At 43.2% G+C, this 13,164-nt stretch overlaps 1 protein-coding gene across 5 annotated transcripts in view; it reads right to left on the bottom strand.

Moving 5' to 3' along the window:
• Nucleotides 1-529: 529 nt before the first annotated feature.
• MAP2K4 (mitogen-activated protein kinase kinase 4) overlaps nucleotides 530-13,164 on the bottom strand; it is a 133,522-nt gene continuing 120,887 nt past the window's right edge. For 4 of the 5 annotated variants that reach the window (XM_019501826.1, XM_019501836.1, XM_019501847.1 and 1 more), the window contains 4 exons: nucleotides 11,500-11,577; nucleotides 9,714-9,862; nucleotides 4,507-4,552; nucleotides 530-3,683 (listed from right to left, as the gene is read on the bottom strand). In XM_019501826.1, coding sequence (XP_019357371.1) covers nucleotides 3,570-3,683; nucleotides 4,507-4,552; nucleotides 9,714-9,862; nucleotides 11,500-11,577 — 387 coding nt within the window. In that variant the 3' untranslated portion in view covers nucleotides 530-3,569. The remainder of the gene's footprint in view (nucleotides 3,684-4,506; nucleotides 4,553-9,713; nucleotides 9,863-11,499; nucleotides 11,578-13,164) is intronic. The other variant, XM_019501856.1, reaches the window with a different exon arrangement.

The following is a 13,164-nucleotide window of genomic DNA, read 5'->3' as shown; positions in this document are numbered from 1 at the left end:
GGAAGCAGAGACACAGTTCTTTGGGTACAAAACACTCGAGGGTTTCTGAACAAACAAAATGCCTACTGGTGTTTGTTTCTGTTGCACTATAAGAAATAAGATTTTCGTTATAAACATCATTTCTGCCTTCAAACGTAACCAACCCTACACAGCCCTGAATATTGGTTTACTGCTCAGGCTACTGTTATGTCCCTCAGCATGGCCTTTACCATTTGCCATTCTCAATAGCATATGCAGTGCCTAAAGACAGTAAATTGTCTGACCTATGCAGCAGAGAGTTTCTTCAAAGAGCCACCTGCTTTAAAGTCCACCTGAGCACCTGCTATTGCAGGAAGTGGAGGAAAACAGCAGTCTTCCCCACACCCTTTTATTTTTATTCAAGAGCAACAGATTTAGAAATAAATGCAGCATGACTCCTGGTGGATGTCCCCAGGATCTGGTTATATGAAGGGGATGGAATTTGTGTACTTCAATAGATTTTATTAAATTTTCCCATTGTGTTTGACCTTACAAAATAAAAATAACAAGGTCACAGTCGCATCCTAATTTTATTACAACTGACCTGCAGGCAAAAGAATAGAACTATTACATAAACACTCTGATTCCATGTATAATATCTTAAATAGAAGAAGTCAAACTAGAATATAGGATAAAATATTCTGAAGCTCTTTGAAGCAGTTATGTTACTGAGCTCCATTTTACAGACAATAAGGCAACATCCCTGCACATCAGCTTTTTGATAATTTTTATACATTTTTCTATGGTACAAGAAAAAAAATAACCAGAGCTCACAATGTACAGTTCTTATACTATTTTCACAGCTTCTGAACACTATACACCTTTTTAATAAAGATACATTGTAATAAATGCTGCACCCTTAATAGTTTATAATAATCTATGATTAATACACGAGATCTGCCTTTCTGTACAGCCATCATCTACACCACAGCACATTCTGAACCTGGCTTTGACATCAGGAACTCAAAGCTTCTAATTTCCATTTCCCACCAACAGAATAGAAACTCAATTACACTGCTAAAGACAATAGAATGGGGCCAGGTGCAGGAACAGCACAACTTAAATCAGGTGTGAATGAGGGGAATAGGAAGGCAACAGCTGTTTGCAGAAGAAGGCTTTGGATATAGTGAATCACCAAGTCAACAGCTGTAAATTTCCAGGTCTGAGGGACTGAGGAAGAATTACTGCATTAGATAGTCACATTTTGTCATGAGCATGATGCCAGGGTGGCAGCATCAGATGATTCGGCACATACTGTCTTCTAGGTGTTTTGAATAAATAATACTTTCAAATGATCTTATTAACTGCAACTGTAGGAATCAAATTCATTAGTTAAGAGAATCTGACTTTGTCCTTGCTGGCCTAGACAGACAAAGCTTTTATTCCCCATGAAGGTCTGGCTACAAATGACAAAAACAGGGTGTTCTGGGGTACAATACATTGTAGGCCAAAGCCCATGGGGTCCTAAGAACACTAATTTCCTATCACTTTTGATGTCAGTTGAGAGAACTCGGTGCCTGATAGGATCAGGCCTAGCAGGTTTGGCTGTGAATGCTCTGTGGCATCAAATGGCAATTGTGTAGGACAAGTAGGGAACAAAGTGAGTACCTCAAGCCTACACACAAGTAGATCACTGTAGAATCTGGAAAAGTGCCATAAGTGTATAGCAACAGCTTAGAGCCTCTGTTTGTCCACCAGCTTTGCTTCACCCCTTCTCAGCTCAGATGTTATAATACAGTGTAGGCCCTTGCACCATACCCAGTGCTCTCTGTATTGTCACAGCCTTTGTGTTTGGTAGAAATTGTGGGAAACTTTCTACACAATGTAATTACTGCAGCAGCATTTCCCTTTCCATTGGGTTTCTAACCCACTGGGTTTTGTTTTCTACATTTTTCAGAACTCTCTCTGAAAATGGAACATTCAGTTTCTGACAAAGCCCCAGCTACTTACTATGTGACTAAGCCAACCAAGTAAACACTACCAAATGGAAACCAGAAATCACTTTGCAGGTCCCCACAAGCTCCAGTTTGTCAGTCTTTGGAAGACATCTAAAAATAGATTATTTAAAAAAAAAAAAGCTAAATGTTTCAATGAAAAACTGTTTGAACAAGTCCAAATTAACAGTATATGATCAGCTCTAAAGTTCATGTCAGCCAGAAGAGTACATCTTGAATGGTTTTTCTAGGACAAGCTAAAGCCCAGTCAGAAACCAGAGATACTTTCTAATGTCCTGGGTACCCAGACTACCATCATGCACCAGAACAATTCAAGTGCAATCTGGACCATGACACAACATTCAGGACTGTTCAAGGATCACAAAATAGGCTGAAAGTACATACAAAAAATGAAATATTAGACAAACAAATGAGAACATCCTATGTGCAGCAACGAAATTTACCACATTGAGATAGATCCAAGGTGAGGGGTAGGAGGCAGAGGATCCCACCATCCTCATCAGGGGGGATAGAATCAAACACACTGAGATTTGGTCTAGTCTGATCACAGGCAGTGCTGCTAGGCCAGAATTGGTTGTCCATAAGAAAGCAGAGATACTGGACTTTGGATAAAAGGGGTTATCAATGTTTTTCAGTCGATAAACATTGACTAAAAAATTGTGAGTGATTCAACTGTGGCTTATCAAAAACAGCTGTAGATTTTGCACACTGCACTTATGGAAGTAAAAGCAAAGCCACTGTGCAGCTATAAATCAGGTCACAAGCAGACTAAATTCAATTGAGTAGTTTAATAATTCTTCAAGTCAAGGTCTTATCTTATCATGTAACAATTTACAGGACACCTAGTTATAATGAAGAGTGGATGGCTTGGTAAAGGAGAGAAGAATACATTATGTCCCATCTTTGAATATTTTAATGTTAGCCTCTTTCAATGCAACATATTTTTGGTAAAGACATATTCACTATATTTAACATGATCTCTCTTTAAACAGAAAGTTCAGCTGAACAGACTGTCCCCAGAAAATACACTGTGACTGTAAAGCAACAGAATTTCATAGCAGTAAATCTATTGCACTTTGTGATGAATAAAATCCTCCTTTGCCTTTTAGCTCCGGAAGGCAAAGCTTCGCGTTGGTTATGCAAGTTCTTCTCTCTCCAAGCAAAGTCTCTATGTTCAGACAGACAATGCCTAACTTGTGTTTGTTTTTATTATTACTTAAACAATAATTGGAAGAGTTTGAGAGAAAAATCTTTCCAGTAGCTGCTGAGAAGCTTCTGAGTTTTGAGTCTAGAAAGGAATTTTAGGTGCTATCCAATCACGGTCAACAAATAAATGTACTCATTTCCACATTTCATGAATATGTCCACAAAAGAGCAAGATGAGGTCTCTCTTTGACCAACACTAACACTGTGTGATCAGGTATTACAGGGATGCACTTTATATGTGACAATAATATACAGACATGATGGAAATAACACCAATATTATTGCACATGGTGTCTGGGCGAGCATTAAAAACACTGCAATATGTGATGAAAATTCTTTACAGCTTGTTTTCTCTCAGCCCTTTTTCTAGAGTTTGATGTAGCAGCAATATCAATCGACATACATTGGAGAGCTGGGAGTTGTGGGCATTTGATCCAGGATTTTACAAACATAGCATGCAACATCCACTGTACGCTCTTCATACATCAGAATGAAGGGATGTTTCTGTAAGCCAGAAAGGAAACAAGGTTAACTTACATTTTTATGCTACTGAGAGCTTGCCAATAAACATGGCCAAAGCATACGTCACGTGCATGCTCAGCACCACATTAAGGTGGCTAAAATGCCTTGTTTTTGGGAGCTGGAATGTGCAGAGTGGAAGCAAATGAGTGGGACACATTTTGCTGTTTTGTCTAGGCAAAACCAACTGACAAACAACTTCCCCTGGGTCTTCCAAAGAACATGTTCATGTTTGCACTTTAGTGCCCATTACCTGGGCAAAGTGCTGAATGCACTGTGGGGATTTAATAAGTGGCAAAGTTTGCCAGCCAACTGACCTAGCTTGCTGAGTGCAGTGGACTGGGAGGAGGGAAGGTGAAGAGGGGTAATGCTGACACATTTCTGTCCATGCCTCTGCATTGACTTATGAGAGTTTGGTTAGCTGATGTGCTGTCATGTAACAATTCTGTGTGCTTTAATATCACAAACCTGAAAGGGGAGCTTGTCTGCCTCTAATGCTCCTGTATGTGTTTCATGTTTAGAGCAGCTGTTTGGCTAATGTTGATTAATTTCTCAGGTTCTTACACTGAGGGGAAAATCTATGTGATTTTTACTGAACAGAAGTTCCAGACACTCCAGCACTTTTATGCATCGACCTGCATCTAAAGCTGAGCTCAGCTTTTCTAAGCACACACTGCGCTGGCCACTTGAGAAAACAGGACTTTCAAACCCAGATCTGCAGCTTTAATTCCATTGTGTCCAATATTACTCAATTACAATTGGTGCAGCATGTTCCCCCCCATCCAACCCACCTCTGCTCCACACTCACCAGAAGCTCTTTATACTTTGGCCTTTTAGATTCGTCCTTTGTAAGGCTAAAGAAATCAGAAAGATAATTAGGAAAAGGCAGATTTGTAAAAAGTGTTCCAAAGAAATTCAATGTTAGCTTTGTATTGGACAAGACACAGAAAATCACTGTAGTGGAGCTAGGGCCCAGGGCCTGCCAAGCTGTGCTGGTCGTCTCATTCACAACCCAACTTTCATTTGGAGTCCAGGAATTTGGCTCCTGGGGAAAGAGACAGGATACTTTCATGATCTGTAGTGCTGCATGAATCTTCCTTCCTTTGCAATGTGGGTGAAGTGTGTTGGGATTGTGATAACTCCCAGGATTGTTGTTTGCTGGAGAAGGAAGATTTTGCTTCCTAATTTGTGCAGCACATGTGAGGTGTCCTACGGCTCAGATCCAGAGACCTGTGTCCCCGAACAATTGTACCTATCAGATTCTCAGGCCTGAAGTTACTATTCTGTTCTGTGGTTCATTTTTCTTGGGTTAGAGGAAAAAAAGTGGAGGGAAGGAGGTACGGAGAAGGAAGTGTGTAAGTGGATGCTCTCAGGTTGGCTTTGCTCATGGTTAATTTACAAATGGGGAGAGGGGGACTGCTGCACTTTAGAGCACAACCATTCTTCCAATCCAGCTGGAAACAGAAGGAAATAGTGATACAGCCTCCCTGGGCTTCTTAAACAAGCTGTAAAGCTTGAATGGCTCAAATCACCCTGACGTGCTCTCTCTAGCCCCGGTTAACATGGATTGACTCACCCCCATGCATCTTCCCTTTACATCCCTCCCCCCACAACAGTCTGATACAGAGCACTCTCAGCTGGATAAAAAGGCAGATGGGAACAAAAGCCATCATTTTGGGGGAGCTGGTTGTTCAGGCTCTCCTGGCACCAGACAAATTACATATATGCCAAGAGGACTTGGAAGAATCCTGGGGAAAAGGGACTACACAAAGCAATAGCATTTGAACACTTGCCCTGCCACAGAAAGGGTTAATGAGGTCAAGGGGGCTACATGCAGAAAAAGGAGTACAGTACTTGGGAGGGGCAGGAAGCAAGCGGGAGCAGAAGAGACCCTACGACCAAAGATGCACACTGTCCAGCAGCACCTGAGCTGAAGGCTAACAGACTGATGTCTAGGGAAAGTGTCTCATCTCAGTCAAACCCCTTCAATAACCAAACTGCTTGGAACCGGCAGGTGGCAGCAAAATCCCCAGGAAAAGGAAGCAGAGCATCTGCCATAGCAGAATGAGGGAGGATATGCGCTAGGAAGTGTGGCTACAACACTGCCATGAACAGGGAATAGAGACAGCTCTGAGAATGAGGAGAGGTTAGAAAACCCCATCAAAGATACCCTGTACTGCTGTGTGATGCTCTGGTAGCTGATTTGATTTGGAGGAGATTTGGCAGTGATTCGGTGGCTGAATCACCGAATCCAAACTGAATCAGGAGACCCATGAAAAGATCCGAATCAAATCAGAAACTTCCGAATCGATTTGGAGAGATTCGGCCATAGACTATATAGGCAGTCCTCAATGACACTGGACACAGCTGCCTCTAGCTGGTAAGTCTGTTGTGGGGGGTGGAGAAGGGAGGGAAGGGGCATGGGGGTGCAGATCAATGCCCCCCACAGTGAAGGAAGGATTGGGGCTAGGACAAGCTGCCCAGCAGAGGCGGGGGAGCCCGGGATTTGGAAAGGGGGGCTCCTGCCACTGCGTGCTGCTGGTCCAGGGGCTGCTCTTCTGGTGACTCCTCCGGAGGCTCTCACCACTGGTCCAGGAGGGAATGGGGGTAGGCGTGTGCCCCCGGATCTGCACAGGGTGGGCTGGGCCAGGCTGTGCTCCAGGTTGGCCCCAGCCACCCTGCACTCCACAGCCACCCTGTGCTCCACAAGGCAGGTCTCTGCGCTCCACAGGGCAGGCAGAGACATGGTTGCACTCTGGGTGGCAAGCCCCTGATGCTGGGCTGCACTCTGCAGGGTAGGCGAAGCCAGGACTGTGCTCCAGGAGGCTAGCCCCAGTCACCCACTGCCAGGCTGTACTCCAGGGGGTGGGCAGAGTCAGGGCTGTGCTCTGGGCGGCTAGCCCCAGCCGCAGCCAGAAGCACAGCCCTGGCTCTGCCCACCCTGCAGAGTGCAGCCCAGCAGCAGCAGGGGCTGGCCACCCAGAGCGCAGCCCTGGCTCCACCTACCCTGCAGAGTGCAGCCCGGTAGCAGGGGCTTGCCACCCAGAGTGCAGCCCTGGCTCCCTCCACCCTGTGGAGTGCAGCTCAGCCCAGTACAGCCTAAGGCCAAATCTCTGAATTGGTGCCCAATCTCCGAATCCAAATCGGGACAGTGATTTGAATTACTGAATTGAATCACTGTCCCTCTGAATCAGCTGAATCCAAATCCAATACTTGCTACTTCACACAGGCCTAATACCCTGTATATGTCTTCCTGTGTACTGAGTTAAAGGATTGCCAAGAAACTCAATCTACTTCACAGGCATTAAAAGTTGGTGTGGACCACACAGCTATAAATACAACATTAAAGATGGTATATCCTTATGCTAAAGCTCCTGCTGAGGACAGTGTGTCCTAGGTGCTCAGGGAAAGGACTCTCTCTTTTGGGTCCTGGATTAGGTTAGACTATGAACTGTGGAGACCCTAGCAGAGCTCAAGCTGAACCATCTAGATCAGAAACCACAAGAATCACACGTTGGCAAATAAATGCTTTAAGGACAAGGTAGGCAGGTTTGGCCAGGAACTGAAATCACTCAACACCTTTCCTCTCACAAAGCTATGCTTCTCTGGCTCTTTCCTTATTCTCCCATACGTGTGTGTCCCTGCGGCTTGCAGATTGTAACCAAGTTGACAACCACAACTAGAGAAAGAGGAGAGGAGGTACAGAGGGTTGCTCAGGTGGGAGAGGACTTTGGGTACACATGGCATCCAGGTGTGAGGGTAGTCTATCGGGTCAATTCATCTTTTGTTTCTATTTCAGTATTTTACACCTGCAAGATACTGTCTGGGAGGGACTGCTTTCACTGCATGATATACTCACACCTATCTTTCTCCTGGTTACAGCAATAGGAGGGAAACTGCACAGCAGGGTGGGTTTTTAAGGTTTTATGGCCCTTCTAAGTAAGATACATGAAACAATGTTGGTACCAAGGTTGATATTTCTTGACTTCCAATTGAAGCTTTTAAGGTAATAAAAATATAATAATGTACCATATTTAATTACTTTTCACCTTACCTTGAATTCCAGGCACAAAACATGAATTTCATTCAGTGAGATGGGCATTGCCCTGGGAGAGTGGGGACCCTACGTTCTCAGCTCTGCTCCTACCCCCACTGCTATCCAGACCAGAAGTATAACTAATAGGGGTAACCAGGGCAGCAGCCCTGAGTGCTGCCTTTGTTGGGAGGGGTCTGATCACACCACCATAGTTGGCAGCAGCTGGTGATGACCTGTGCTTTGTGGCTGCCCTGGAACATCTCTCATCCAGACATTTTATCTAGTGACTATTTCATGAAAAGAAAAGAAACACCACTTGGAGTAGACCTCCTTCCCTTCCAGGGAAGTACTTAGTTGACAAAGTAACTGAGCCAGGTTCCCTCTGGCCTGCTCTTCTCCTGCCCCTGCATTTCTTCCCCTTTTGGTTGCCCAATGAGCTAGCTGCAATAGAAAGAGAAAAAGGTACATCTGACCCTGCCTAGCCCTTGGTTTGGTGGTTGAGGCATTAGATTAAATATCAAACATGAGTTCAAACCCCCTTGGTCCTGGGCAAGTGTCCTAACCACTCAGCTATTAGATTAAAAGGAGAGAAGAACCTCTTGACCACACTTTCAGGGATATGCATGCAATTAGGTACCTAGCTGAGCCAAATAAGACTGCTATAGTGCATACGAACCATAGTGCATATGCTATAAGTAGCACTTAGATGCCTTGAAGAGAAAAAAGGATTTAAACCCTACTCTGCTCAAAAGAAAAAAAACCAAATATTTCAAATGTCTTATTTTCTATAGTGAAAGGTTATGGTATGAAGAAAATCAGTGGAACTAGAACAGAACTAACACCAAAGAAGAGGTCAGTTGCTCTATGTCCCTTTGGCACACTGCACTGTCATGGGTCTTGACTAGAGCTGGCTGAAAGTCCAAATTTTCATTATGCGGAATTTTTTGTCTGTGGAATTTTGGGGAAAAAAGCATTCCTGCTCTGAACATCAGCTCTGCTCCTGCTCTGTGGCAGGAAGCCTGAAAAGTCAGAGACCCAGTTCCAGCCAGAGTCCTCAGAACTCGAAGGATTTCTGCTGCAGAGCTGGGAGTCAAGTCCTGTCTAATGAGGGAATCCCACAGTTCCTGAGGCTTGATATGGAAACTGGAAGCCCTGAAGTCTGTGGTATGGGACATTTCACCTGGTGGGGCTGCCCTGCAGCTGCAAATTCTGGAAGCTTTGACCCTCCAGTAGGCAACTAGGTGAGCTCACAGGAAACAGTAGTGCTGATGGAAATCTTCTGATGTTCTATTACATCTGACAAAACTATATGTCTATAAAATATTTCAGGTTCAATGAGCTACAATTTTCTGAAGAAAAAATGGTTTTTAGAGAATTCCCAGCCAGTTCTAGTCCTGATCCCACCCTACATACCAACTGATTGCTTTGGAGCCCAATGGCTGTCAGACAGACAGACTGATCACCAAAAGGCGTGGACCCAACCCTGCCAGATGAGCAGACTGATCTTTGTAATGCAGAAAGACTACAAAGGATCTCAACTCCTGCTGTGAATACAGATTGACTCCCAACTGCCCATCAATACTGCCTGCAGAAAAAAAGATGCTCCTGGGCCCTGCTTTAACCATGCAGACAGACAGGCTATTTACCTGGGCCCCTGACCCAAGTCATGCAGACTTACTGCCATGGGTAATATCCTGCCTTCCCTAAATAAAAACTATTATGAATCTTCTCCCTATTGCTTCCTGGAAAGAAAGTCCCATAGGTCTACCGTCCACCCTTCTGCCTGGATGTAGATTGTCATGGATCATTCTTTGGTCTTCCAAAGACAGAATGCAAGGGGAATTTACTCTAATATTGCAGGCCTAAAACACTCCATGTACATAAAATTGATTTGGAAAGATTAGGCATGTAATTCTTGCTAGCTCTATCATATTAACATGGCTAGCCAATTGCAAATGTTTCAAGTAGGAAACACTTACCACAAGTTGACAAAGTTGATGAAACTTGGGGAGAATTCCCTTTCCTCTGAGTTACTCAGCTGTGGTGGGTCTCCTTTTACTACTTGTGTCAGCTGATCAAATACACTATTCCATTTGGGATATGGGAATCGCCCTGTGGCCAACTCATACTGGAAAGAGACAGCAACAATGCCAGATGGGTAAGAATAAGTAATACAAAGGATGTGTTTAATTAGGAGAGGACAATCTATGCATCATCCTTGAAAACTTACAAAGCAAGGGTGAGTTAATTCTTCAGCTCCTTACTCCCTTCCACAAACCTCAGTTCTTAGACCCAAATCCTATTTCATGTTTGTGTACCTACGGGATGTTCAATTAGTTGCATAAGTGCAACTTTTGGTACTTACACAGATTTTAGATTCTGTTTCCCTCTGTGACAGCATAGTATCATCCAGGTACCTGAGCAACAGCCCAAAACAAAATAGAGGGGAAAGGGGAGATCCTCCTGTCTTTTAATCCATGAGTCTACTGGTTAAGGCATTTGCTAAGAATGATACTATCAGGATTTAAAACCCCCTAACCCAGAGGGAGTTTAAACCAGCACCTCCCACTTAACAGCAAAATACTCTAGTCATCAGGCCAAGGGCTGGGCACTGCTCACAGCACCCTCCATCCCTCCAGCTGAAGCTGGTTCACTCAGCAGCCAACAGGGAAACTATGTGGGGCCAGGAGAAGCCAGAGGAAACATGACTTAGTAAAGTGGACACTATCCTGGAAGGGGGGTGGGACTCTGGCCTCTATCCCCAGTGACTTCTGCAGCTTGCCTTTAATATTTGCTGGATAAAAAGGGTAAAAAGCAGTGGGATGGCTTTTGCTCCACTGGAAGTGGAGGCCAGAGCCAGAGCTAGAGCTCTGGGAGTAATGCTTGTATCCAGGCAATCCTATTCTACCACTGTGTGGCTATAGTGGAGACTTCTGAGCATGCTCACAGGGGAAGTCCAGGGCAAGCAGAGCTAGGAAAGTGGAAATAGAGTTTAAAATCTGTGTAAGCGCTGAAAATGACACTTATGTGGCTACGTAAGTAAGGTGCATGCATGCACTGAGGCACATAAAGGTAAAATTAGATTCCCCCCCTTAGTGTCCTAGAGTCCCTGTGCAACACTGATATTTTCCTTTGGGAGAATGAAGGAATGAGCATTTCAAACATTGAGGGAAATACAGCATGTTAGCAGTAGCTCCTTACATAGACACTACCAGAATTTTTTTCTATTTGCTTTTAACTATTCACTCCTCAACTCCCCAGCCTAAGAATAAAAGAGTTTTCCAAAGACATCAGTGCAGGCATGTAGCAGTGCCAAAGTTAGAAAGGGACCAGTGTCTAAGATTTATTGCAGGATTTGTTAAAGTCCGCCTGGAGTTGGGACTGTGAATATGTTATTCATGCAGCCCTGGTGCCATGGCTCCCTAGTATATCATACTCAGTGTTTCTCTACATGTGAATTTTAAAGAGAAAAGTCCTTCAAAATCCATGCTCTTTCTGCTGATCATTTTTAGGCTGCAGGACATTACTTTTGATCCACAGATCTATATTATAAGGAACTGAATTCTTCAGCCTTCCGTAGGTGTCTATTTATATCTTGGTATGTAAATGGGCTCTAAAGTCCCCACTCACAGCAAAGAGGGTTGAATTTTGCTATAATACATTCATTTTGGAAACATGGCCTACTCTGTTACCTTGTAAAGTGAAGCCCTATGACACCTGATAGAAAGCCTTGTTTCACAGAACATCATAAAACCACTCACATACCAATGTAATTCCCAAACTCCAGACATCTGAGCGAACATCGTAGCCTTGCCTTGATGCACTGGGGTCTATCCTTTCAGGCTGAAACAAGAAGAGGAAGCATAGTCAAACAATATCCAGCAAAAGGAGTAGGAAAAACATGGGGAAATATCTTTATAGTTGCTAGTACCCGTGGGGTGTGCACTAAAGCATCCCTAGAGGTAGTCTTTATGAGAGCTGTCCAAGCACCCTAAGGGCTAGGCTCCAAGTTGACACTGAAACCAAATTTTTAATGGGGTTTGGTCCTTTGTTCCTGTTAAGGGTTATTATTAAATTTCTATTTTTTTTCTACGTCAGAAATCTTGTGTTATTATTAATTTTCTATTTTGTTTTTCTATGTCAGAAATCTTGTGTATACAAAGTCTTGCCTTCTCTATTTTTCAAGAACTCCTTAGAGAAATACTGAACCAGAAAGAGAATTTTCTTATCCCTCAGCAGAGCAGTGGAGTGGGGGACAGGAAGGGAATCTCCAGCACAGCCCCTTTCTGCCAACTGTTGAGTATTTAGTTAAATGGATATTTTCAGAATAAATTTTCGATAAATGAAGGGTTTTAAATAAAGCTCTTCTCTCTCAGTTACTCAGGCCTCATTTCCCAGACAACTGTCAGATCGCAATGCAATTAGTCCTCCAGACACCCAAAAAAGTCTTCCAAAAAAACCCCAACAGAGTACAGATGGGACTAGACATATTGATGAGCAGAATTACACATCCAGAGAAAGGAAATACATACAAACCTGTTATCGATCTTTGCATATCACCTTAATGAAAAACCCCGGCTGTGATTTTTAATACATAATTTTATTGAGTTATTTGAAAGAAAGAGCCCTTACCTAGATTCCACCACAAGCAAAAGACTGGGAATCATTTCCACCTGAACAGTGACAGGTCTGACTTACATATTTATTATTTACAAATTGAAGAATCTGTTTGCAAAAGGAAGAGAAGGCATAGATCTCAGTATACAGAAGTGGGAGCAGCCCTAAAAGGTATCACTGTATAGTCAAGGCATGTCTAGATACCAAGGGCTTGTTCTAAAGCTACCGTGGTTGTTATGAAACTTCCTGTTAGCGTCAAAGAACCTAAACAAAGAGGCACTCAAATCTGAGCTATGTTTGGAAATATAGGCTTTGATTCACCTGTGTGCAAGTTTCCCTTGCTGCAAAATGAAGAAAAAAATCAGTCATAATTTTTTTGTGAAGATTCATTGTGTCATATGCTCAAAATGAAGTTATTTGAAATAACTATTTTTAATCTCTACTTTGCACCCCTAAGCATTAGTTTCTTTCCCTAGAAAAAAAAACTATAGGAACTGTTTTGTTGCTCCTTATTTGTTTAGACGCTCTTGAAGGTATTGGGTCTTCAAGGGATTTACAGACTGAAGGTACTCTGCAGCAGCCCAATGAAGCTGGGACACAGCCTGGCATGCTGACCCATTCATTTGGTGACATTTGTTTATAGCCTATAAGACACCTATTATCCAAACCTGATACATAACATACTTATTTAGATAACACTGGTAGAGAAAAAATGTAAGTGGTATTACTTTGCTCAATGTGACATGGTATCTAAAGCCCATGAGCCCATAAAGGAGAGATGCAAACTTGATAGATTCATTCTTGTGATGTATG

Source organism: Gavialis gangeticus, unplaced genomic scaffold (assembly GCF_001723915.1).
Source record: "Gavialis gangeticus isolate Ggan-Ray unplaced genomic scaffold, GavGan_comp1, whole genome shotgun sequence".
NCBI classification, from domain to species: Eukaryota; Metazoa; Chordata; order Crocodylia; family Gavialidae; genus Gavialis; species Gavialis gangeticus.
The sequence above is the reverse complement of the archived record's forward strand: the minus strand, read 5'-3'. Positions and strand labels throughout refer to the sequence as shown.